At 41.4% G+C, this 27,865-nt stretch overlaps 2 protein-coding genes and 1 long non-coding RNA gene across 3 annotated transcripts in view; 1 reads left to right on the top strand and 2 right to left on the bottom strand.

Annotated features, from left to right (window-relative positions):
• The window catches only part of PAXBP1 (PAX3 and PAX7 binding protein 1), a 32,029-nt gene extending 31,550 nt beyond the window's left edge, over positions 1–479 (bottom strand). Inside the window, exon 1 of the mRNA XM_004429565.3 lies at positions 40–479. Within this exon, the coding sequence (XP_004429622.1) occupies positions 40–382 (343 nt within the window). The 5' untranslated portion in view covers positions 383–479. The remainder of the gene's footprint in view (positions 1–39) is intronic.
• Positions 467–27,210, top strand: LOC147913408 (uncharacterized). The gene is made up of 4 exons (XR_015548715.1): positions 467–792; positions 19,321–21,731; positions 23,413–25,976; positions 26,969–27,210. It is a non-coding gene; the product is annotated as an uncharacterized LOC147913408 (long non-coding RNA).
• On the bottom strand, positions 18,489–19,160 carry EPCIP (exosomal polycystin 1 interacting protein). Its single transcript, XM_004429566.3, has one exon. The coding sequence runs from the start codon at positions 19,146–19,148 to the stop codon at positions 18,489–18,491; it is 660 nt and encodes a 219-aa protein (XP_004429623.3). The 5' UTR covers positions 19,149–19,160.
• Positions 27,211–27,865: the final 655 nt, after the last annotated feature.

Genomic DNA, 27,865 nt, shown 5'->3' with positions numbered 1-27,865 from the left:
AGGGATGCCGGGGTCTGGGGGCCGGAGCGCGGCGGTTACCTTCCTCCTCGTCCTGGAAGCTGAGCAGGCTGGCCCGGGGCACCTCTTTGTTCTCGCGCGGCCTCTTGCGCGGCTTCAGCCCGTTGCCGGGCTCCGCGCCGCCCGGGAAGCAGCCCCCGGCCTCAGCCCCGGGGCCCGGGGTCAGCGCGGAGGGCGGCGGCAGCCCCGGGCCCAGCAGCGACTCCCCCCCGGGGGCCCTGTCGCCACCGCCGGGGCCCGGCTCTTCACCGGTGCCGGGCGGCGGCAGCAACGGCGGCGGCTCCTGCTCCTCATCGCGCTCTCGCTCCTCCTCCTCCGAGTCATTCCGCTTGCGCACGTTCACTCGCCGGGCCTTTCGGAACATTCCCGCGGCCCGCACGGCGGTCCCACACTCGTTCACACACGGCGGCCCCGGCAGCGCCGAGCTCGCGACAGCGCACGCGCGCTCTCCCGAGCTCCAGCCGGGTCCTGTCTTCCCTCCCGCTACCGCGCACCAGCGGAGCGCGCATGCGCTCGCGCTCTCGCTACTTGGAGAGGACTCCGCGCCTGTCGCGAGAACGTCAGCTTTTTGCGCTGTCCTCTGTCGGCGTGGAGGACTACTCGCACGGGACTCTGCGACTCCGGTGCTATACGACGGGTCACAAAGACGATCATAGAGACGAGAGGAAAGAGTGAGCTCTGTCGTCTCGCCGCCGATGGTGCTGCAGTGCGTCTTCCGCACTTACGCGGAGCGGTCACGCGAGGAAGTCTCCCGCCAAGCGCTGGGAGGGGCAGGTAGAGAAGAAGAAGAAGAAGGAGGAGGAGGGAGGGGGAGGCGGAGAGGGAGAGGGAGAGGGAGAGGGGAGGAGGAGAGGGAGGGGAGGGGGAAAGGGAGAGGGAGGAGTCAGAGGGAGAAGCCAGGTTTGGTGAGGGAAAGTGGGGGCCAGGGGGTGGGATATCGAAACTGTGAATCGAGGTGTGATATGGTAATTATTACTGACTCCATTGAGTGATACTTCGTATTTCTACAGCTTTGTAGCCACAGAGCACTTTAAAAAACATTGAATTTATGATAAAATGGCCTGATATTTTAGCTCCCTTCTCTCTGTTACAACAGAGGCAAAAGTGTTTTAGTGTTTTCGAAAGAATACCAAGTTTGCTAGCACTTCTATGACTAAATCCTTTCCGAAACAGGTAATTTAAGAAACAAAGGGCGGGAACGTGGACTTGGGGGGTGGGGATGGTTGTGGCCCATTTCAGACTTGATGCACAGAGGTAGCAATCTTAACTGGCAAGGCGGGAACAGGGTACTTGACTCTGAGGTTGAGCTCACTGGCTTTCCCGTTGCATCACCAAACTTGGGGCCTTTTCCTTCACGTGTGAGTGTATATGTGAATTCATTTTCAAGTCTCAAAATTCGAAAGGTAACATGGCATTCAGTATTGTGAACCATGTCTAGAAGCCTTCCAGTTCACCTCCTGGGCGGCAGTGTTGAAAAGTTTCTCATGATCCTCCAGAGATATTCTATGAACATATAAGCAAATATGTATATTTTTATGAATTACCTTTTTTACACAGTATGTAAATAGTGCGTTTTTAGTCTAACATAAATTGGAGATCAGTTCACATCTCTGCATAAAGCACTGTCTCTTCTTTTACCCTGTGGCATAGTGATCTATTGTTGGAATGCACCATAATTTGTTTAACCAGTCCCATAAAAATTGATATTAAGGTTATTTCCAGCCTTACTATACTAATCAGTGCTACAATGAAAAGCTTTGAAAAATGGTCACATCTGTAGGATGAACTAGGATTGGAATTGCTAGATCCAAATGTGTGCATTTGTAATTTTGCTAATTCTAAATTGCTCTTTAGAAGTTGTGCCAGTTTGTGCTCCTACCAGCAAATATGACAGTGCCTGTTTGCCTACACCATCCTGTCAAAATTTCACTTGAGATTTAAGTTCCAAGTTGAAGCAAAAGATCCCAAGCCCACCATGAATTTCTATTTCATACACATCTACCTCTTTTCTCTGGTTTTCTTTGATTGGATTTGAAATCTGCCCACCCAGGAGTGACATTCGGAAATTGGAAAGAAGATCTAGACTAAGAGCGTCCTCTGTAACATTTTCCTCCAGTTAGCAGGCAAAAGTAATAACATCTGGCTTCCCTTCTACTCGCATTACTCTAAGTTCTTATGTTCTGGCTGTTCAGCATTGATTTAAGTTCTGATCCCAACAGAGTGTTTCATTGGTGAAATTGAATTCCAGTTCCTATGACAAAAGATTCAAATTGTGCCTGGTCAGCCTCCAGACACCTGAACCAGGAGACAGATGTACAGTAACATGATTAGGCTAGAGGTAGCAAAGACAAGGTGCAGAGCAGAATATGTTAATAGCTTGGCCTAAAACTTCAAAAAGATCTTCTGCTATAAAAGTGGTGATTGAATATGGATGGAAGGGAGAACATGTGTCCTTTTAAAGCAAGCCAAGGGGCCGGCCCCGTGGCTTAGCGGTTGGGTGCCCGCGCTCCGCTGCTGGCGGCCCGGGTTCCGATCCCGGGCGCGCACCCACGCACTGCTTCTCCGGCCATGCTGAGGCCGCGTCCCACATACGGCAACTGGAAGGATGTGCAGCTATGACATGCAACTATCTGCTGGGGCTTTGGGGGAAAAAATAAATAAATAAAATTATAAAGCAAGCCAAGATATTAAAAGACAACAAATGTATTTATGACTTTGACATTCTACCTATTCAGATAATTAAAGGGCAGAGTAAAACACTTAAAAGTTATCTTGCTGCCCAAGCAAGCCAAAGGTCCTTCTACTAGAGGTTAAAGGCCTTGTGGAAATTAAATTCCTGAAACTGAATTGCTTTAATTACCTCTCAGCCAGTATGTTATCCGAAACTAATTATTTGATAAAATACTTCTGTGCTTTGAGTATTAAACTAATTTGTTTATTGAATATAGTATGTTATCACTATTTAATATTGTAGTGTCTATAGTATTCTGGGAAGACAAAGACTGCTTATATAGAACTGTTACATCAACCATTTTGTTTGAATCAATAAGTTAGTTCAGTTTTTTTTAAGAAGTCATCTTTCCAAGCAATAGTTCTGATTAGTTTTTTTTCCCACCAAATTGTGACTTTATATGGATTAATTGACCCATAAATTCAGACAAAATAGGCAAACCAGTTTTGTTTGCCCACTCAGTCTTAAACTCTAGTCTAGAACAGTGGTTACCAAATGCCAGTCTATGAACCTGTGAAAAGTTTTTGCTAGTCAGTGGCCAAGTGAAAATAGTAAGAACAGTCTGTTTACGTAGAGTAGCCAGATGTCCTTTCTTGGGGAAAAAGTGGTCATTTATTCTGAGATTGTCTTTCACTGTCCATGTTAAGATACTAAAATCTCTTTCCTCTTATGAAATAATGATGATAGTAGATGGCAGTGTGTTCGTTTGTTTTTAGACCCTTGTTTGGAAAACTAAAAAGTAACAAAAGCTATGAGTCCTCCTCAATTTTTTATTTTATCTAAAAATTTTATTTGGTAGGCGAAATCTAATAGTCTAGGAATCCCTGATCTAGGAATTTCCCTTTTCTTTCTAAAAGTATAACTTGATAATTCTATACCGGAAAAAAGCTGAAGACATTATTTAATTAAGTTTCCTTAGACCTTGCTTTGCTGAAGGCAGTTCTGCATTAAGTTAGAGTAAAATGGTAGCTCCCTGAGGGAAGAGATTTTATGTTTCGTTCACTGCTGTCTTCACAGCACCGATAATAGCACCTGGCACACAAGAGGCACTCAGTAAATATTTGTTGACTGAATGGTGCTGGACATTATTTGTTTATTTAATTAGTGATGAATGTTTTACCCTGAGTTGACGTAAATTAACATTTTCTACAGCTTCCATCCCTTATTCTCAAAACAAGATTGCAATACATTTGTTATAAATTACTGGGTAGATTAGTTCTTAAAGTAGTACTAGATACCTCCCCCTCCCCCTTTGGGAACTGCTTCCCATAGGGAGAAAGGCACCCCCACCCAGTGAAGACTGGACGCCTGGTTACGCTGTACTGACGGGGCAAAGGATGGGCACCTGATCCAAGGCGGGCCAATCAGATTCTGCTAAGATTTCGCACGTGAAACAGAGAAAATGAGTCCATACTTGAGGCTCGAATTGCAATGAACTGAAAAGCCGAAGGAAAGCCATAAATTACTATGTCAATTCAGGAGCTGAGGAAACTAGTCTGTGTAGCAGGAGAGAAGAATGAAGCAGATGTGCTAGGAAGCAGAAGAGGACAGAGAGAGTACCATGTGGGATTCTGGTGGCTTCCCGGGTTCTTGTTCTCAACTCTTCTTGAAGCAGGAGAGCACTCCCCTCTGTGGGTTCCCTTAGATATCCCCAGAATCCTTAGAATAAATTTCTTTTTTGTTTTGTTGTTGTTGTCAATGATGTTTTATTGTTTGTGTGTTTTCTTAAAGTAGTTCCGGTTTATTTTCATTACTTAGACCTAAAGAACACTAGAACCAAAGAATTCTAACAAAGTAACCCAGAGTTATTTTAATTTTGTTGTAATGTTAATTTTATCCATGCAAATTATACAATTATTTGGGGAAAAAATTACCAGTTTAATAACTCTTCAGCTGTAACATTTGTTCAGAGAGGAGCTTTCTTGCTTTTTGTTCTTTTTTTAAGATACCCATACGGATGTGCTCACTGGCATTTAAGCAGTGTGTAGAAGTGAGGAAAGCTCTTTGTCTTGCAAATATATAGTTACTGCAGGTAAAGAGAGACAAGTACCTCTATCCAGAGCTTGTGAATGGTTCTAGTTAAAAATGTTGGAAATTTCTGTTTCTAAATTCTTTGTCTCAATCTTCATATTGAGATTTAGCCATTGTATTGAATTCAGTACCATTAATCAAACCATTACCATTGATGGAATCCAGATTTAAAATATTCAGGGTTTTTATTTATTTATTTATTTTTGTGTGAGGAAGATCAGCCCTGAGCTACATCCGTGCTAATCCTCCTGTTTTTGCTGAGGAAGACCGGCTCTGAGGTAACATCTATTGCCAATCCTCCTCCTTTTTTCCCCCTAAAGCCCCAGTAGATAGTTGTATGTCATAGTTGCACAGCCTTCTAGTTGCTGTATGTGGGACGCGGCCTCAGCATGGCCGGACAAGCGGTGCGTCGGTGCGCGTCCAGGGTCCGAACCCCGGGCCGCCAGTAGCGGAGCTCACGCACTTAACCGCTAAGCCACGGGGCTGGCCCATAAAACATTCAGGGTTTTAAAAGTTAAAAAAAAAAACTTTTTTTTTTTTGTCGTATTAGTGTCCTCAGTGGAAAGCCACTCAACTTTTATGAATGTATTGGCAATTCAGCTATAATGGGCTTTCCTTCATTTTCTGAAATGACAGTTTCTTCAACAAAGACAAAGTGAAATTTCCCTTCTCTTTGTCCAAACTTAGAGTGTCATAAAAAAAGTAAACAAAGTTTTGTTTTCTTGCATGGAAACATTGAGCTTTTTCAGTAGTTTTAAAGTACAGCTGCTGTTTAGACCAGGTAGTTCTATTATCATCCATTCATGCAACAAAATTTATTGAGCATCTGCTATATTCTAGGGATTGTGCTAGGCAATAGGAATACAAAAGAGAACAAGACAGATGTGTTCTTTCTCCTTCTAGATCTGTAGTCAGGTGGTCGAGAAAGATAATAAACAAAAATAAATTACTAATTGCAGTTAATGTTGTAACCTCTGGCCCTCTAGGACCAGTTCAACTGACCCCATCTTATCAACAGAGTGATTAAGAATTGCCTTTCAGAAAATTTGGAAAGTCCTGTAGTCAGAGCTACATGCACAAAAGAAGAAATCTTGACCTGAAATGACCGAGGAACCAAAGATTCTCCTCCCCATGGAAACAAAGGAGTGGTACACAACCGGAACTTAAAAGTCAGACTGTTATCAGAAGCAAGAGGTCCGTCATTCAGGAAGACCCGGTGTTATAATTCCTTTCCCACCTTACCATAAATGTTTAAAACCTCATCATAAATGTTTAGAAACTTGTCATAAATGTTTAGAACCTTATCATAAATGTTTAGAACCTTATCATAAATACTTGAAGCCAACCAGTCAAAACCAGTCCCACCAGTGTTTCTGCTTGCCAGCCTGTTCTCCCTAACCTCTTAAATTTTGCCCCAAATCCTGAATTGGGGAGACAGATCTGAGGGTACAAGCCCCCTGTTTCTCCCTGCAGATTGATCTTGCAGAATAAAGCTGATTTCTCTCCCAAAAGCTGGTGCTGTAATTAATTGGCTTGTTTATGCACATTGGGTAGGAGAACCCCATTTTTGTGCAGTAACAGTATTATGAAGAAATCAATAGGGTAATACATCTTAAGAACCACAGATATAAAATGATAGAAATTTTAATTTGATTCATTTGTTTTCCTATATGCCAATAGCCATTTAAATATCTTTATCATGAGTAAATGTGTAAAGATTTTTGGGATTGAGGCAGAACATTTTCCTTGAAGATGATCAGAATTAATAGCTCCAGGATATCTCCTTTAGTAAACTTTTCTTAGAAAATTTCATGTAAGGTGAGGAGCAGTTGAAATTATTTTATCCAATTCAGTATTTTACATCTTCTAGTGTTACTATGTGAAAGCATAATTCATAATCATAGTATCAAGATGATATTTGTATTACATTCACAATGGGCACTTTTACATCTAAGAACTATACGATCAATGCAAAAGCAAAAACAGTAATGCATCCTTTCCGAAAGTACTCACTAATCATCTCTGTTACCTCAGTATCACTCATACACTGCCCTTCTTGGGGAAAAAAAAAATTAAAAGCAGATACATTATTAAAGACAAGGGTGTTACAAGTATCTCTTATGGATATAAAATGCAGAAGAATTAGTGTTTCTTTTTTCTGTGTTACTTAGTTTTACTAGAGGGCAGCAAAGTTGTACCACAAATACACAGTAACATTATAGTATGATTACTGAGAAAAGAATCAAATCAAGCTTTAAATTCCTTAAAAACTAAGTGGAGGGGCTGGGCTGGTGGTGTAGTGGTTAAGTTTGTGCACTCCACTTTGACAGCCCAGGTTCGCGGGTTCGGATCCTGGGTGCAGACCTACACAGCGCTCATCAAGCCATGCTATAGCGGCATCCCACGTACAAAATGGAGGAAGATGGGCACAGATGTTAGCTCAGGGACAATCTTCCTCACCAAACAAACAAACAAAAAAACTAAGTGGAGTTTTAAAAATAACCTTTTTCTAATTATGAAGTACTACCTGCACATTTTAGAAATTTAAAAAATGCAGAACAATACAAAGAAGAAAATAAGAATCACTTATAATCTTATTAATGTATAATTTTTTGGTGTGTTTCCTTCCAGAATTGTTTTATGAATATTCATTCATTCATTCTTAGTGGTTTCAGCATTCCAGGGGATGACCTACTTAGTCTTAGCTCTCTCACCTCCTCACCTTTAATAATCATATCCATCACTCCACTTCAGCCTCCTCCCATAATAATTGGACCTTGGATCCCCCACTCCCCCCGGGTAACTGGGGAGTTCCTGGGAGTCTTCTCCAGTCACTGCATCACCTTCAGTCTGCTTACTCTACTTCCAGTCCCATTAACCCATCACTCTTCACTGCCCATCCTCTTCCTCCTGCCTTTGTGTCCCTCCTTATCCAGGTTGGATTTCATAGGGCAAGATTATAGTTACTCTCATGCAACACATTCAGCTCTCTTCCCCACTCCCCCCTTCCTTGTTGTACTCACCCAGCAAAACCCTAGCCATGACTGAGTCAGACTGTGATCTTCTCTGTATCTGTCCCTAATTAGCTAACTTTCTTGATTTTGTCTTAAATTAACTACAGACTTCAAATGGACACTAAATACATTATTTTTTTCTTTATAATGCATTATTTTAATATTCCTCTTTCTCTGAATCAGACAGATGAAGTAGCCAAGTAATATGTAAGGTTATATGGGATTTTAATATCAGTGAGCTCAAATGTATAGGTAGGTAGGTAGAAAGAATTTTGTACTCTCCAAACAGAGATTATTTAATAATCTACTTCATCTGTGAAACAATTATAAATATTAATTAACTTGGCTATAATAAATTTAAAAAAACCTGAACAAAGTCTTCAAAATAGAGATTTTACAGGGTGTAATATCCAACCAGAGAAAAAGTTAAATGACAAACCAAATCCAGAAAGGTGAGCAACACTTTCTAATTAAAAAAAAAAACAAAACCTTAACTACTTGGGAAATAATGAACAGTCATCTAAATCTAAATCAAAGAGGAAATAAAATATACGTTATTTAAAAAATATAGAAATTAATAGATATATTGATATTTCCCTATAAAAAGATATAGTACATAGCTAAAGGGGTACTCAGAGAATAATGCATAACTTTTAAACTAAGTTCATAATTATAAAAATAATAACAGAAATAAAGTATTCAACCTCAGAAATGACAACAACAAAACTCAGCAAAACAATTCAAAGAATGTGGGGAGCAGGAATATTCAAAGATAAAACTGTAGTTAATAAATTAGAAAATAATCAAATAAAAACCAAAACATAGGAATTATAAGAAAAGCCCAAGCCTAATAAAGGAACAATATAAAATACACACATATCACCTACAACTTTAGATATAACCAGAGATAAGGAAGAGCCAAATTAGTTATGAGAAAATGTTATATAGAACGCAGTGACAATACGTTTGAAATTCTACAGAAAATGTATTTTCTAGCAAAATACAAATTTCACAAAACTGACTTAAGAAGAGTCTAATGGCTCTTAAACCAAAAAGCAAAGAAGCAGGAAAAATTTTTAGGTAAGAGGTAAATAGACTTTTAGTCAAAGATGTAGGAATGACCGCGTGTTTTTATCAATTCTTTTTCCATCACCTCAATGAAACAGTGACAAAGGCCTTAAAAATGTTTAAACATATGGCACTGAAGACATCATGAGAGAGACATCTGCTCATGAGGGATTTCAGTGAGTTTATCCAGTACTTTTTTATTTTTTTTTAGGAAGATTAGCCCTGAGCTAACATCCGTTTCCAATCCTCTTTTTGCTGAGGAAGACTGGCCCTGGGCTAACATCCGTGCCCATCTTCCTCTGCTTTATGTGGGATGCTGCCAAAGTGTGGCTTGACAAGCCGTGTATCGTGCGCGCCTGGGATCTTAACCTGCGAACCCCGGGCCACCGAAGCAGAGCGTGTGCACTTAACCGCTGAGCCACCGGGCCGGCCCCTCAAGTACTTTTAATATGTTTCCTTGGTAAGTTTACTTTCCCATACCATGAGATTATTACATCATGTCTTCTCAAAACCCTTCACGCTATCGCCAACTAGTGACTACAGAATTCTTTACTGAAGATAGAACCATCAGAGGGCAACACATCTACAAACCTATTTGCATGTGTACTCCTCTTCTTTGCCTCCACTGATGTAAATGAAAACAATATCCTTCTTCCTGTCGAAGATTAATCCATCTACTTGTGCACTGTATTCTGTTCCCATAAGGACTTCACTCTTTTGGCCATCCCTCTGTCTTCTGCCTCAGCAGTTCTCTCTACTGTGTCATTCCCAGTAGCACGCATACCTCCTTTAGTATGTTCCATCTTAAAACTTCCTTTGACATCTCTCTCCAGCCACTGCTCCTTTTCTCTAGTCTCCTTCACAGCCAAATTTCTCTACACATTTGTCTCCACTCACTGCTGACACTTCCTCATCTCCCACTCATTCCTCAGACCTCTCCAATCTGACTTCTGTCCCCATAACTTTACTGAGACTCCTCTTATCAAGGTCACCAATGACTTACCTCTTGCAAATCCAGAGGACATGTGTGTGTTCATCTTTTTTGACCCATCAAGCCAACTGACCCCACTCTTCCACTTGAAACACTCTCCTCTCATTGGTGTGCTGGAGCTGGCTCTTTTGGGTTTACAAGAGCTAGTTGTGAACATCTCTTCTCAACTTTAACTTCAGTGATGTCACATTGTAGCTTGAAATTGGCCATGGTAGGAGTGTTTATACTACGGAAATCAGCGAATGCCTCAAATCAGATTTCTTTTTCCTGGAGAGCTGGTTATTAAACTTTTGCTAGAACACCACTGCTTCAAAAGCACCCCGGATATGTTATTTCCTTCTTCACTAAACGCGTCAGCTTTTTAGTGGATCTCCTCTAAATGATCCCTAAATGTTCAAGTGCTTCATTGTTTGATCCTGGGCCCTCTTTTTCACTCCCTTGTTAGGTGGTGGAATTAAGTCCTGTGGCTATAAATACTCTCGTAATAAAGATGATCTTAGGCCTGTGACCAATATGGATTGGGTAGTAAGCTGAAGCTGAATTAAGTATATTCCATTAAGTGTAAAAGTTGAATTCAATAAGTAGTCTCCTTTCAAGAAATTGCTTCTGGCTTGCCCTAAGCCCTAATAGAGGCTGAATGCCTAACCATGGGACACCAGGTGACCACGTGATCTTAGCTGCCCCAAATGAACTGAAGTTATCTGATCTACTAAAATATAAAGTTGGGCATGCAAAACAGACCTCTATAAATGAGTGGAAGTAATATATATGTGATTGGATGCTGGCAGATCTCAAAAACACAAGCAAGTTGGGAGAGCGCCTGCTCTCCATGCTTTGTCCCTCTTAATCTACCTGTACCTCAAACCACACCTATGGCCTTTTGAGGAATTCCCTATGACCAATTGATTAAGGAAGAAAAAATTCAAGTCTAGTTCACATATGGTTCCACGTGATGTGCTGGCACCATCTAGAAGTGGGCTCTGTAGCATTACAGTCCCAATCAACATGGAGGAAGTGGTAAAGGGAATTCTTTCCAGGAGTCAGAGCATCAAGCAGTTCATCTGGTTGTCTGCTTTGCCTGGAAAGAGCATAGCTAGAAGTACAAATCTATTCTGGCTCATCAATAGTAGCCAATGGTCTGGCTGGATCACCGCTTCTCAGCAGAGGTTCCTGAGAGAATTAGCCTTAATGCCCTAGGGCATCCATTGTGTGTAATAAATTAACTTTTAGGCATCTAGAATTAACTTATCTTGTATGCATCTAGGTATGTTACATCTTGGCTGGGGTGAACAGTCAGGGACTTGGAAGGATAAGACAAGGAGGTGTGGGGAAGAGTTGTATAGATAGAGTAGGCACAAGTAGGAGGATATTTGTGTCTATGTGAATACTCCAAAGTTCTCCCATCAAAAAGGATGCTCTTGATAATCAGGTGGATAGGGTGACTCATTCTGTGGATACCAGTCTACCTCTTTCTCTAGCTATTCCAGTGCTTACACAGTGGGCTCATGAGAAAAGTAACCATCCTGTGGTGATAAGGGATGAAGGTTTTGTATGGATTCAACAACATGGACTTCTCTCACCAAGACTGATCTATTTAGTGCCCAGCCTGTCAACAGCAGAGACCAATGTTGATCCCCCATTATGGAACATTCCCTGGGCGGACTAGTCAGTTTCATCATACTAGACCCTTTCCGTTATGAAGGGTGTCGCACTTTGTCCTCACCGGATAAGACAGATGCTTATTCTATGGATTTACCTTTCCCTGTCTGTGATGGTTCATTTTATGCATCACCTTGACGGGGCTAAGGGATGCCCAGATAACTGGTAAAACATTATTTCTGGGTGTGTCTGTGAGGATGTCTCCAGAAAAGATAAGATCACCCTCACCAATGTGGGGGGCATCATGCAATCTGTTGAGGGCCTGAGTAGGACAAAAGGGTGGAGGAAGGGTGAATTCCCTCTTTCTGCTGGAGCTGGGACATCCATCTTCTCTGGCCTCTTATAGCTATTGTTTTTTCCCCAATCCAGGATCCAGTCAAGTTTGGGCATTACATTTAGTTGTCATGGCTATTCAGTCTCCTTCATTCTAGAACAGCCCATCCTTTTTTAAAAAACTTTCATGACATTGATATTTTTGAAGAGTCCAGACCAGTTTTTTTGCTTTGTTTGTTGTTTTTGTTTTTGCGGATGTCCCTCAATCTGGATTTCGATTAGATGCAGGTTTAACATTTTTGGTAAGAATGCTACACAGGTAATGTTATGTCCTTCTGAGTGTATCACATCAGGCAGCCTGTGATGCCAATTCATCCTATGTTGAGTTTGATCACTCATAAAGGTAGCTTTTATAATTAATAAGTCATCTGTAGGATGATGATACTTTTAGACTGTGTGAATATTCCTCAATATTTCATTCCATCATTTAGCATCCATTAATGATTTTGTTTAGAATTCATCATTACTATGGTATTTGCAAAATGGTGATTTTGTATTTCTATTATTCCTTTTACATTTATTGGTTGCCATTCTTCTATAAAGCAGAACTTTCTCCTCCCCTTCCCAACTTTTTTCTTTTCTTTTAGTGACGGTCCAGACTCATGGAATCTTTTTCAAATCAGTATGCTGTACTCCCTTCCTATAATTGATCATACTGATGCTCAGATGGTCCCTCACATAGCCAGTGGAATCTTTTAAGCTGGCTCCTGTATTCTTTTGCTATATCCCCATCAACTTATTAAGCTTTTCTTACTTTCTGTCACAATAAGATATTCCAGGCTCACCTTGTATTTTTGCTGTCCTAGTCCCTAGAATGAGCCATTTTTCTTCCAGGCCCTATTTTTGGTGTTTGTTTTAATGGAGAATGGTTTTGAAAAACCAAAATTTAGGTATTGGGTGTGCTCTTTCCAGGGGTGTCATTGCTTCTTGTGCCTCTCAGTGGACAAAGCTAAGAAATACATTTCTTAAAAATCATGAGTTTGTACTAATACCTCTAGTTCTAAACCCAGGCTGCCGCTTCTCCTTCTCTCAGTGCATATTTCCCACTGTTAGGACTCTGTCTCCCAAAAACCTGCAATGTATTTACTCTTTTACCCAATCCTACAATACACACAAAGTAGTCTCAGAATTTTTGTGCCAATGCTACTACCAACAATAAACCTATGAGGTAAAGTTCATAATTTCTTTGCAGTTTTTTAAACTAATAGTGTTTTATTTCTTTCATTAAAAAAATCTTAAATGTAACGAAATGTTCATATTTGTCCATTCTGGATGATAATTATGTGAGTGTTAGTTATATTATTCATTCTTTTTAAAACTTTGTATTGAAGTATAATATGCATATATAAAAGTGCATTTATTCCAAGTGAACGGCTAAATGAATTTTTACTAGTTGACATATGTATATCTCGGGTGGGGGGACGGTTTCTCTACAGTAAATACAGAGAAGTAGAATTGTTGACGTCTAGCTTGTGCGCATTGTAAGACATATTCCTAAACTGTACTTCAAAGTGGCTATACCAGTTTATTCTCCCACTGACACTGCATGAGAATATCTGTATGCCTATAAGCATGACAACACTTGATACCAAGTAACTTTTTTGCCAATCTAATGGATGAAATATAAGTATCCCGTTGCATTTCTCTGAGAGGTAATCTTTTAATTCAGTTATTGGCTATTTGGGTTTCGTCTCATGTGACTTGCATGTTTAATTTCCCTGTTGTTCTAATAGATTGTTAATCTTTTTGTTTCCCTTAATTTAAAGTTGTTTTACAGTTTCATTTTAATCTTATCTAACTGGACATTCTGGTGTGTGTCAGGAGATAAGGCTGTAACTTGAAGTACTAAGCACTTGTGCCAACATCATTTGTTTATGTAAAAATAGTCTTATTGGGTTTTCCCTCTTACAAAAGTGATTATATGTTTATTCCAAATAATTTAGAAAATCAAGATACTCAGGAGGAAGAAAGTAAAAATCACTTCTAATACCATCACCCAGACACAATACTGTTATTATTTTAGTATGTATCCTTCTAATCTTTTTTTGCTTCAAACACCATTTATTGAATTACTTTCCCTTTTCCCGTGGATTTGTGACTTTACTCTTAACGTGTAGTAATTTTAAAAAATCTGGGGTCCATTTCTGAGCTGTCCTTACTGCTTTATTTATTTGTCTCTGTGTTGCTGTGCCTGTGTTGTGTAAATGGGTAAGGCTTTATAATACGTTCTACTCTCTGTAGAGCCAGCTCCCCACATTGCTTTCCTAGAGTCTAGATTTCTGTACATGACTTGGGTGTCATTCTGAGTTGTGACTAGGGACTCTGGTTAAATTTAAAACGCATTAAACATTTGACTAGAGAACAGGCTCAGCATAAAACAAAAAGGCCTCTTCACACTGTTTTTCCTGAACAAATCAAGTTAGATTTACAAATGTCCTTCTGTAAATTCTGCAGAAAGAGAGATCCTGAAGTTATCGGTGAGCAAGTCTGGGAAATGAAAATTGATTGCCCAACTCCCCTTTTTATTTTATTTTATTTTTTTAATAATTTTTATTTATTTTTTCCCCCAAAGCCCCAGTAGATAGTTGTATGTCATAGCTGCACATCCTTCTAGTTGCTTTATGTGGGACGTGGCCTCAGCATGGCCAGAGAAGTGGTGCATCAGTGCGCGCCCGTTATCCGAACCCAGGCCGCCAGCAGCGGAGTGCGCGCACTTAACCGCTAAGCCACGGGGCCGGCCCCCTTTTTATTTTAATGTGTGTCAAATGCTATTAATATCTTTTCTCCATTCCTTTGTTCCTTCCTTCCTTTCAGGGGGCTTTCAGAGGTTCACTCAAGAGTTTTAACCCCTAACTCGTTTTTCTCGTATGGCCTTAAATTCCTGAACACACCCATCTCCTACCTGAAGGGCTTTCAGAATTGTGACTCCTAATGTTGAAGAGTGGGCTACTGCTTGCAAAGTGAGGGAAAATTTCCTAAAATTCCCACCTCTAGTGCTGGCAAGTGAGGAAATTAGGCATTTCAATACTGCAAGTGACCCTCTACACCTTGAAGTCACTGTCTTCACTCAGTTCCCAGATCTGGTAGATTTCTTTCTACCAGAATCAGTGGGGTGCTGGGGTGGACTTGTACTGGCTCACGAGAGCTGGTTATTAAATTTTCAGGAATTTTGCAAGCTGGTTGTTAAATACAGTCATTATGAAAAATTAAATTACATAAACTTACAATGAAATAAATTACACACAAAGATAATGAATCCTCAACATCATCACTTCTTAATTATTCTACTACATTTTACTATTATTTATGCTCTTGAGGTTATTTGTGCCTATTGTATCTGTAGTGTAGAAATGCTGTATAATGATGTCCTACTGTGGGTCTTTTGTCAACTCTGTGTTCAACGACTTCTCTTGGTAGCTTGAAATTGGTTATGGTGACAGTATTTACACCACTGAAATTGGAGAACACTATATATTAGAGTTTGATTAATTGTTTTGTTGAGTATGATGAAGAAAATGTTAACAATGCAAGTTAAACTTAAAAGTATATCATGTCTCTAGCCCTTACATTGTGAATAGTACCCCAAATTGAGGAAATATTCCTCTAGTATTTGAAACTATTATTTGATTCAACAAAGAAGTTGCTTACATCATTGACTAACAAGTGACATTCCCACATACATCTTTGTTGTTTAACTTTCCTCTTACTCCTAACTTAAATGAAAATGTCAACTAACATTTATGCCAGAACTATACTCGCTCATGCTCATCAATTACAACCCAAGGTTGGCTTTGGATACAAGAGTTTGGCAAAAATGAACTAAAGTGTTCTTTGAGAATTAATTGTTTAGATAGACTTTATAACAGAGTATTATATATTTTATTATTATTTGTAAATTGTGTGCTACACTTTCTTTATATCTGTAAAATTTGTGATAAACTTGTGTACATATCTATAAATTTATATCTATCTATCTATATATTTTTTGGAATGCTGATAGTTAAACTTTTACCAGCACACCACTGATCAGAGGTGACAAATGACTACCCCAGGCTAGATGGGGTCCACTGACATGGTTTGTTTGACCCATACAGTGTTAGTTAAAGCATCAAACAAACAAAAACTGGAATATGCGTCAACATTTACAAATTGTGAGATTTCATACAAAAACCTGTAATTCCTAATTCTCTTGAAGGATCTGATCTGGCCCCATTGTATTCTCCCATGGAAACACTCAGCCAGGGCTGGGCTCCTGTGGATCCTTCAGATGGGGCATGCACTCTTATTTTGCCACTATCCCCACCACTCCCAATTGTCCCCCTAACCCTTTGGCTGAGCACCAAATGCCACTTCCCCCCATATATGTGCTGTGGATTTTCTCTGCTTCTTATTTATCCTCTGGCATTTTCAGTCCAGAAATGTGGCAACCTCAGGCTTGATTTATAACTAAATTAACTTTCCTTTTCTATTGATTTAAGTCTCATTGACCCACAATTATTTTTTATAAGAATCACTAAAACAGGGACTGGCCTAGTGGCATAGTGGTTAAGTTTGTGGGCTCTCCTTCAGTGGTCTGGGGTTCACAGGTTCGGATCCTGGGCACGGACCTATGCACCACTTGTCAAGCCATGCTGTGGCAGGCATCCCACGTATAAAATGGAGGAAGATGGGCACAGATGTTAGTTCAGGACTAATCTTCCTCAGCAAAAAAGAGGAAAGTTTGGGAATGGATGTTAGCTCAGGGCCAATCTTCCTCACCAAAAAAAAAAAAAAAAAAGAATCACTTAAAACGTATGTGAAAGGGCTTTGAAACTATTAAAAGCCACCAAATGGAAGATATGTACAATAAGATGCCCATACTTTATAACATCATTAATTTTATACTTTATTAATAAAAATCCATTAAAATTAAATTTGTTACATTTTCATTAACTAGTGACAATAAATATACTTATTCCTAATCTTTTCACTTATATTCTTCTTGCCTTCCTTTCTCCTTCTTTTTTTTTCCCCTTCTTTGTCTTTTTCTATCACTAATCTTACCTCTCAAGTACAATGTCAGTAATGAGGTCATTACATTTTTCTATTAAAATTATACTTTGATCTTAGTTTTGGCCTAATTTAAACACTGACATTATGGACTCCTGCTAATTAGCTCGAATGGCCAAATCCCCCACCAATTAAGCAAATCTAGACATTTCAGGTTATTTCAGTTATTCTATGTTACAGTTAAGAGAAAAATGTGATGAATGTAGTCCAAAGTCATCAACCCTAAGACATCCTGTTATTTTGTAATAAAACTATTTCTTATTGTGGTATCACACATGCAATAGTCTTTCAACTTCTTTGCACTCTGAGTTTAGACATTTGTACCATAATTACCATGGATTCTTTATATTCCACTTCAACAGTAAGTTGGGTCTCTAGGGAAAATTTTCTTTGTACAATGATGAGTCACTTTATTTAAAAAAAACCAATATGTTGCCTCAGTTCCTTGTATCGACACACATAAAACCATTTTGTGTTAACTATGTCATGCAAAGTGTCTTGACGTTACAGTCTGAAACTTCCAAATGGACTGAGTTGTAAAAGTTCTTTTGTCATTTTTATCAGTAACATGACTTTTACCCACTGGAATAATGTTTTACGAGTGGTTATTAGATTCCCAGGCTAGCCCCTAATGTAGTTAAACATAGTTCTAAAAGTATTAATCTAAGTTCTGATTTCTGCAGCAAGAGGAAGATGAGGAGGAGAAAGTGGATGAAGAAAATGAGAAGAGAAAGGGGGAAGTGATGTTTCAAGGACAAAGATAGAAGGAGGCAAAGAAGAAGGAAAGGAAAGAGAAGGGCAAAAAGAGGAAACTTTCCCAGGGTTTAGGCCTTGCTCTAAGCAAAAATTTGAGGTATATGCAATGGTTTTTGTGGCCTGTAATTTTCATTTCTGTATCCCCCTCCTTGAACCCTGGTGCCTTCATTGGGTCCTAAGGCCCCACACTATCCCGGCCTGTTCTACCTCCAAGCTTCAAACCTTCCCTCTCCCCCTCCACAAACACACTCAAGAAACTCCCCTTTCTCAATGTATCTGTTCTTAGTAAGATACTTGGAAAATGTCACTCTAAGAGAACCTAATCATTTTGTGGAGTTTATAGTCCCCAAATCTCTGAAGTCTATCATTCTCTACTTAGAATTCCAGGCCATGTAACAGAATGAAGCAGAAAAACATTAAGGAAGTGTTTTGTAGGAAGATACCTTTCTGGGAGGTCATCCCCTCTGCTGAGCTCCACTAAGCAGTCCCTGGTGTGCCCTGCTTTCTCCATTTCTGATCTGACATTTCTCCACAGACCCCCAGTTACAAGGACCTAGCCTCCAGCTGGCCCTCAAGACATGTTTCTGGACTGGACAAGTTGGTTTTTTGGTTTCTTTTTATTTTGTTTTTCAAAACAGCTCCTGTGGTTGGGTGCAGAATAGAGCAGAGAGGGCTGGTTATGTGTGTGTGCGTGGCTCTAGGAATATGTGAATTTGCGAATGGGGGCTCGGGGGAGGCAAAGTTGTGGATAGGGATACCCATGGCCTTATTCCCAGATTCCTTGTTCAAATTATCCACAGTTTGGCAAAATTCGTGGTGGTTGGACACAGTTACAATGTTAGTAAATGACTGTGACAACGTAGCTTCTGTTGCTTAGAAATGGGAAAGTTTTAAAGTAAGAAAAATGAGGGAAGTTATTGGCAATGCTGGCAACATTTTCAATACTATATGATTTTAAGGATGATTCCCTGTTGAAAAGGGCCATATCTAAGAAGGAGATATACATACATGCTTGCCAGCCTTTGTGTAACAACATGGGCTTCTCTCTGGGTGCGCTCTCCCCACCATCGTGGATGAGTAAGCTCTGCTCTGGGGAGGGACGCTTGGCCTCGGTGCTGACGCGAAGCCTCTTCAGCCCGCAAATAGCCAGGTATTCAGTAGGGAGAGTGTTTGTACTGCACAGAGACAGCTTCAGGTCCCGGACCTGCGTGAAGTTCAACAGGAGGCCCAGTGCTGATGTGTCTGTGAACCAGATGGTCAGACGGCCATTGTAGCTGGTTCGCTCTACTGCAAAAGGCAGGACGGTTTTACAGCTGCACATCAGGTTGGCCAAACTGTAATCACAGTCCCGGATGTCTGCAGAGCAGCTGCAGTTCCGAATGGTGTTCTCCTTTGTGAAAATGAGCGTGCTGTTCTTCTGACCTCTCGTGAAGCAGCCGAGTACAAAGATGCCCAGTGCACTGATTAGAAAGGGGCTGTGCCCAGAGGGCGGAGCCATCCTTGTCTCAGCCTGGGCCGCGGTGCTCATGTTTGCCCTTTGTGAGCCAGGTCATTGGAACTCACCTGAAAGAAAATATGCAGCTTCGTTATCACAGCCTCTCATTAGAAATATGCAGCTTATGGAAAAGGAGCACCCTAAATAACCCACTGTACACTTTTCTCTCTTGCAGTTCTAACAAAGGCGAGCAATGCTTGGAGCCCAAGCACGGGGAATGCGCTTCTCAGAGCCTCCTGAGAGGCAGCAGCCCATCACCTAAACTCTGCTCATCCGAGACATAAAACTCCCCGTGATGTCTGGTGATAGCGAGACTAGCATAACACGCCAACAAGCGACCAAGAGCGGACGCCAGAGAGGAGACCTCGCGCATCCTGTCTCCGGGCAGGGATGTGGGGTGATTTGACTGTGCACATCCTTCAACCTCCTGTTGCTTGTGCTGGTACCTGTCAAACCCCGAAACAGGCACACGCCCTCCTCCCCCTCAGTATCTGACATCCTGGAATTCAGGAGACAAGCAGTTCCTTGTTGGATTCAGCTACCCAAGCGCTGCCTATTAAAAAACATAGCATGAATGCCAGCGAAACATGTAGTTAATGGCAAACTTTAAGTTCTAACTGGACAAATATGTGCCCCTCGACCATATTAATCTGTTTATAGGTCCAGTCATACTTTTCCTGGCCTCCTAGAAATGTAAATATTAGTATTTTACATCTGTTAATGGACAATGAAAAGACTAGTCACATACCAATTAATCACAATGATCCTGGTTTATTTACTCCTTTCCTAGAAAAAATCTTATGAATTGATTTTATCAAATAATTTATTTTAGGGCTCCAAAACAAAGCAATATATAAACACTGCTAAATGATCTAAATAAGGTAGGAATGCATGCATAGTTTAAAGAGCAACACTAATGTCCAATTTGGGGGAAAATGCTTTACAGTGCCTGGCATATAATAGATATATGGTCTTCTTTTATGGTGTGATTGGAGTAAGATACACATTATGAAATAGGGCACCAGATTTCAGTTTTGCAAAAATAATTAAATTTCCTCCAAGTTACCTGATGACTGAAGAGAGAGACCAAAAGATGCAATTCAGTTCATCTGTATTTACGGAGCACCATGGGTATGGAATGAGACCGCTGACTAGGAGAGTCCAGAGCTAGTGACAGGGCCCCCATGGGAAGGGCTGGGAGGAGAGATGGAAGGGTCAGTCTGGGGAGTTAAATATGTGTCCAAAGAGGATGGCAACAGCAGGAAAGAGGCTGGGCAGACACGCAACACGTAGGGAGCAAGGTGAAGCCAGGAGGTGGCAAAGCAAGACAATGAGAAATCCAAGGGAGGCAGAGCCAAGAATGCCAGGGTCAGGAGGACAAGCAGGCAGCACAGCCCATCAGCAGGTGCTGGAGTGCAGGGGGATTCAAAATAAGCTTAGTCCAGTAAACTTGAACAGAAGGTGGGACATTGGTTCACAGCAACCGTAACTTCATTCATTCATTCATTCAACAAATGCTTACTGGGAGTTTACTAGGTGGCAGGCACTTTGCTAGCCCTGGGGATTCTGCCCAGAGTAAGACAGTGAGCTTCTGGAGCTTACATTCTAATGGACTTGATTCTGCTTCCAGAGGCCGAGGCAGGCCAGGCGTGCATGTGAGGACCAAGGGGCTACAGCAGTGGGGGCAGTAGCGGGGGAGAGAGAAGAGGCAGGAGTGAGGTGGGGCCCAGCACGGGCTATGTGCCAAGGCCAAGCAGAAGAAACAGAAAGGAACAAGACCTGGACGCTGCGTTTCAGGGGCTTTTATGCAAAAGGGAAGACAAATGAGGCTGAACTGAGAAGGGCTCTACTGAACATACGGACGGTTATAGGAAGATAGCAGAGAAATAGATTCAAGTCCACTTGGGGGACTGGATAAGGTGCTTTATAGTGTTTTGTGTTTATTTTGAAGTCGGCACAGGATTTTCTTAAAGGATTTACTCATCGGTTCATGTTGTAATAAAAGGAAGGGCTTCGAGAAATGTGTAGAGCCAGAATTCTCCCTGAATGAGAGGCTTTTAACAGTTTTAAATCGTTTTAGAGTGTAGTGGAGACTACCCCACTTAGTAAGGAACAGTGAATAATTTATTCATTACAAGATAATTTTATCAGCCGTCCCAGATTCCACTGGAGGTTTCTAGGACTTTATGTCCCAGGGACCCTGTCATCCCAGAACTAGGAATGCTGTTGTCGATACCGTTGGCCTGCTCTGATCCCAGCCTTAAAAGGAAAGAGAGTGAAGAGAATCTATACATCAGCCTGGAATCTGGTGAGAAAAGTGTCTACCTCGTTCTTCAGGTGCTGATATGGTTCAGAGGCACGCCTGGAGGAAGAAACAGGGTAGGAAGGGAAAAAGACATTGATTTCCGGAACAAGTGGGGCTGGAAGTCCCCAAAGGGATTTGCGAGCAATTTCCCGGCAGTCAAGCCCTGGCTGGACCTCGCGGTGGCCCCTGCCTTCTGGACATCACGGAACCCAAAGGCCAGAACAAGGAGGCGAGATGCAGGAAGCCTCATGAAGGGGTACAGAGTGGGACTAATATCCCTGGTAAGCAGTTTATGGGGTTACCACAAAGATGCCTGTTGGACATTTCCCTCCTTCAGTTTTACCATGAATTTCTTTTTTTAGATTTGTTGAACATGGATTGTGAACACCCTAATCTCACTATGTATTTATTCATTTGCAGGCAGATTCCAGCAGAGCATAAGCAGAATGGGCACAAATATATCACAGTGCCCTGCCCCTTGCTATGCCTCTGCCCATAGTCGAGTTGTACTGTTGGGAAAGAGACTTTTTTCTCTGGGGGTTGCTCAGCTTGTAGAAGGGAAATATGGATCTACTGGTGACTGTCTTGTCTCCAGAAGAGGTGAGCTTGTCTGAGAATGAAGCCAACACAGAGAAAGACAGAGACAAGAAATGGAGAGACATTCCTAACCACCTTTTTTGAGCACCTGGATCAAGCCATACGTGACATTCTTTTTTGATTTTTTTAAATATGTGAGCCAAGTTTTTTTTTCCTACTCAAGCCAATCTGAATTGGATTTCTATAACAAGCAGTTAAAAGAGTCTTGGTACACTGACATTTGGTAAACTATGTTTTTTTTCATTCATTCAATAGACATTTGTTGAGTCCTTGCTATGTGTTAGGCACTGTGCTGGAAACTGAGAATATAGAGCCCATAAGAGCTCCCTCAAGGGGTTACACCTCAGTGGAAGAGACACTCGAACCAGTAATCACAGTGCAGTGTGATAATCAAATAGTAACAATTTGTATGGGGTGTTGTCTGCACCTGACTTTGTCTGGGAGTGGAAGATGTCATGATAAGCTTATGGAGGAGGTAATATGTGATTAGGGGAATGTTTTTTGAGTGGGAAAAAGAAAAGAAAAATTACCTATGTAATTAGTATAGGGTGACCAGCGTGTGAAAAATCCAAAAGTAGGACAGAGAGATTGACAGGCTATGGGGATGGCAGGGGTGGCAGTGGGAGGGGGGAGTCGAGGGGTCCTGTTCGGCTGGGACTCTCTAACTTGCGCTGACTCATCATTTTCTCGCATCCCAGCATTTTGTGTGCTCCATCATTGAGACTTGCCTCCTGTGTCCAAATATGAGCCCCCTCCCCACCCCTACTACGGGCGGAAGCATAGCAAGGGGCAGGGGCAGTGTGATGTATTTGTGCCCATTCTGCTCATGCCACGCTGGAATCTGTGCATAAAGGAATAAATACATAGTGAAATTAGGGTAAAGGTCCATTCCTCCCTTACATTATGGTCTAATGCCATTAAGGGGTGGGGGTGGGAGACTGTGCTCTGCTCCACACAGTCGTTCAGGGACTCAAGCTTTCGTCTATAGTTCTACCATCTTCTAGGGCTCTTGAGTCCTCCATAGGATTTTCTGTCCACATTTCATTGGCCAGAACTCAGCCGCATGGCACCATGTCACTGCAAGAAGCTTGGAAATGAAGTCCAGCACTGTGCCAAGGGAGGAGAGGAGAAAGTGCGTATCGGTGGGCACTAGAAGTTCCTGACATACCTAGGTTGTAAGACATAATAAATGGCTTTGTACAACCATGACAAAAGCTCAGGTGGTATCAATCCACCTACATTTTTCAGATAAGATGCTGAAAACTGTATATGATCATTGAATCTTTGAGACTTTAACTCACTGAAAACGTTTAAGAACCAGAGCTACTATTCCGAATCAGTTCAAATATTATTTTTTTATTGCAGCCGAAGAAATCTCGATGGCAATTAATACTAGCAAAGACTTCTGAATTGAGCAGATACGGACATCAGTTACTTCAAAACAAATTCCACACAGATTCCTTCTCAATCTAGGATTACACCCAACATTTAGATAATGTTTATACTTGGCTCCAAAAGGAATGTTTCAAACTGAACTAGTTCTGTTTATAAGAAGATATTACTAGTAAGGAGATACTGTGTCAGTGGGAGGATAGCATTTGGACCATTTGCCCAAAACAGACTTGAAATGTTATGAATAATGATGTTTTGAACTCTAGTCTTAACACAAAAGACAAAAAAATTATAGTAGTATTCTCCAAATCCTTATAGCAATTAAAAATTGAGCGATTTAAAATTTTAATTCAGAAGTGAGTTTAATTTGAAATTAGAAGTGATTTTAAGACTGGAAAGGCACTTAGGGAAAAGACTCAATTGAAGAAACTGGAGAAATAAGAGGACCACAGACGGATGAGATGCTCCGGCAAGAAGCTGAAATACAAATCTGAGCTGCAGCACTGAGAAGAAAGGCAGAAAAAAGCCAGTGTCTGGCACCCCAAGAAACCCGCTTTGCAGCGAGGATGTGGGGAGCTAGGCAAGGATGCCTCTAAAAAGTGCAATCCACCAAGTTTGTCCCTGCAAAAATCCTTGAAGATTCTGAGGAAGTGAAAATGAGAGACGTTCCAGGAAAGGAGACAGTTTGGAATCTTGGGTATATCCTAAAAATGAGACATATAGTGCACTCTTGGAGTGTATTTTATCAAAAGGGAGCCTGGCGTTTGCTAACGCTGGGAGCAGTAAGATGGCCTCGCTCACCCTGGGGGTCTAATGACTTGCCCAAGGAACTTAGCATGGAATCTGGGAACAAATTACTAGGTGACTAATTATAAGGCAATGTGATTGGTGCGTGCTTATTAAAGACACAGATCAAGTGTTGGGCAGGAAGAAATGGGAAAGACTCCCCAAGGGGGTGCTGTTTGGGCTAGGCAGAGAAATGGCTGGGGTGAGGAAGGTGAGGCACTGCAGGGAGGGTCACTTGAGCAAAATCTCAGACACTAGAGTACTTGGTGTGTCCTGGGTGCCCATGAGGCTGGGAGCATAGGCAGGGCAGGATCAGATGGGACCTTGCAGGCCGAGCTAAGGGGTTTGGTCTCCAAACTCTTCTATCTTCACTCCGTCAATAAAACCTTTAAAAACCCTCCCCAATAGATGTAATTTTTTGTTTATAAAGGTATTATAAATATCATACTTTTATATTATCTACATTGTAAACAATACACAAAGAGAATTTTTAAAAATTTGAAGTGAAAAATAAAAATGAAAGTTTGAGTATTTTCAGCTCTACCCCACTGGCTTGGCTTGTGCACTCCCTGAAAGAGGCAAAAATGAGGCGCTGAAGGTTGTAAGCAGGGGAGATCTGCCTGAATCCCTTGGAAGGAACGGGTGGTGTAGGAAGCAGGAGATCCCAAATGGGCAGCAATGGAAAGCATCCGCTGTTTCATTCTTAGCATCCCAACACGGCTTGTCTGGGACTCCACTCCTGAAGCCATCCATCCTACCCCCTGACAGCCGCGAGAAAGGCACAGTTCATTTTCTCAGACTCAAGAGGCTCTTGGTGGTTTCGTTAGACTGGCTGCAAGACCACCTGCTAATAAGACTAGCTATGGGCAAGATTATGAAGTCAGTGCAGTATCTTTCCCATGCCCAGGGTCCCTTTGCTGTGCCTTCATCTTAGTTCCTCAGTCATCCCTTCATCCACTCTTTCTAGATGCCTGGGACTAAAAGCCCACTCTCATATAGAAGTCTAATATCACTTGGTTAAACCTTAATACGGATTTAAATAAACATTCTCGCCCAAGGGTATTTGCATTTTAAACCTTATCCCTACCTTGTCCAGTGTTAGAGGGATGGCAGGGATTAAATTGGAAGGATGGGAGAAGTGAGGAGTGAAGACTGCTCTCCAGGACCCCAGCATTGAGTGGCTACCTGTTCTCAGGTCCAGTTCCCATCTGTCCATGGCTGTGCAATCACCCATCCCACGTAGGCCAAGGGTGAAATGTTGGCTACTCTTTATTACGTAGATGAGATGCTCATGGAGACGCTGTCTGAAGGTTTTAGGTGTAGAACCTTGAGAAACTCTTTGAGAAAAAGAATTTCTAGCGTTTTCCTTTTCTTTGGCTCTGGTCCACGAATGCTCTGCAGGAGGTAGGTTAGAGATAAACACTACGGAGGATGATATTTAAAAGAGGAATGATATCCTTGTTGTTTAATATTTCAAAGCCTATAATGTTGAAAGTTAAGTTACTTTGGGTCTCTCCCCAATGTTTTCTTACTGTGATAAGTGTTGTCTTTTCTTTCTTCTTCACATTCCACAACAGCACACCCCCCATTCCTGGTACGAGCCACTGAATTTTCACATGCCCTTACTAGTATCTAATTCTGAAGCCACAGCCTTATGCAGTCTCTCTTGATGAAGATCACGTCCCTTTCATTGAGGTTTGCATCGTTCTTTGTGAGATGCAGGAAACTGGGCTCATGGTGATTTGGATACGGTCAGTATCATATTTGATTTATATAGTAGGACCTAAACTATGTGCTATCATCTGATTTATTTCCTCAACTAGAAAAAGAGGAAGTAAAAGTCCATGTCTGCATAAGTTGGAATTTAGGCAAAATTAGCTTCAAGCATGCAATTCGGGTCTTATGAGGACACATTTTAAACTATTTTTGTGACTGTTCATATTCAACTCATTGTACACTGTTGGGTCAGTTAGAGAGCCCTTCCGAGTCATTTCTCTCAGTATGGCATGGGGATGATAATATCTACCATGCTAGGTTATAATAAGAGTAAAGCAGGATGCATGTGGTAATATGGATAGTCTATTAGTGCTATTCATAAGTACTATTACTACTACTCATAAGTGTACTATAAGATATATAATATTATAGCACTATTCATAAACTGTGATATTTTGTAATGTCAGAATTATAGTGATAATAGAAATATATTAGCATACCCTATCAGGGCATTCCAAAAGCCTCCCCAAAGAAATCTAACTGGTTCATTTAATGCACTACTTGCATCGAAAACATTTGAATAGAGAACAGGCTCAACATAAAACAAAAAGATCTCTTTGCATCATTTTTCTTGTAACAAACAAATCCGATTTACAAATGTTCTTCTGTAAATTCTGGGGAATGAGAGGCCTTGAAATTATTAGTGAGCAAATATGGTAAATGGAAACAAATGTCCAATTCCCATTTCTATTAATTTAAATGTGTGTAAAATGTTTAAAGGAACAGCAGGAGTATGGGCTACGGTCAGAACACTTTCTTTCTGGTTTCTTAGTGTGCCTCCTAGATGCTGTGGTGGGCTGAATAATGGCCCCTACAGATTTCCATGTCCTAATCCCTAGAACATGTGAATGTCGTCTTACAAAGCAAAAGGGGCTTTGCAGATGTGATTAAGTTACGGATCTTGAAATGGGGAGATTATCTTGGATTCTCTGGATATGCCCAATGTAATCATAAGGGTCCTTCTCAGAGGGCTACAGGAGGAGACAGAGAAGAAAAAGGCAGTGTGACAACGGAAGCAGAGATTGGAGTGATGCGACCACAAGCCACGGAATGTCAGCAGCCTCTAGAAGCTTGCAGAGGCAAGGAACGGATTGTCCCCTGGATTCTCCAGAAGGAACCAGCCCTGCTGACACCTTGACTTTAACCCAGTCAGATTGATTTTGGATTTCTGACATCCAGAAATGTAAGAGAATAAATCTGTGTTATTTTAAGGCACTAAGTTTGTGGAAATTTGTTACAGTAGTAATAGGAAACAAAGACAGAGATTATGAGGGGACTACAAACTACCCACATTAAACCACCCCTTTGGACCAAATGAACTAGTGCCTCTTTATTCACAGCCATGCAGTATTCGCAATTGTTTTGTGTGTCTTATTCTCTCACTAAACTGAATCATAAGCTCTTGGAGTAACTATGTCCTAAGCTCCTTTACTATTCTTCTGAAGTACCAAGCTCAAAGCTGTCCTAGAGTAGTCACCCCATATTGGACCCAGCCAAGTCTAACAGATGCATCTGGACATGTCTCATGAGTTCAGGGGGTGACTGTATCCAGGTGGTTGTTTGCATATGTGGAATTGTCAAGGGGAAAAGAAGGACGGTGAAGATGATGTGTGAAGGCGTGGGGCAGGGATGAGTGGAGGGACAGGACGGCGCTCATCTCTTCTCAGCCAGAACTAATTAATGCCTTGGGCTGAGTCCAGTGGAGCTGCAGGCAGAGGCTGCATGGCCCGCTCTCAAGAACTCTGAGATGTGGGGCACAAGTGGCCCCTGCCTAGGTGACAAAGCGTGACACTGAGTGAGGGACAGAGTCATTCTCTCCACTTGTGCTCTAAATGCAGGACAGCTCTGGCGCAGTGAAGAATGA

The sequence above is a fragment of the Ceratotherium simum genome, chromosome 27 (assembly GCF_057802395.1).
Source record: "Ceratotherium simum simum isolate JZ-2026a chromosome 27, ASM5780239v1, whole genome shotgun sequence".
NCBI lineage: Eukaryota > Metazoa > Chordata > Mammalia > Perissodactyla > Rhinocerotidae > Ceratotherium > Ceratotherium simum.
This window is presented reverse-complemented; position numbering and strand designations above follow the sequence as displayed.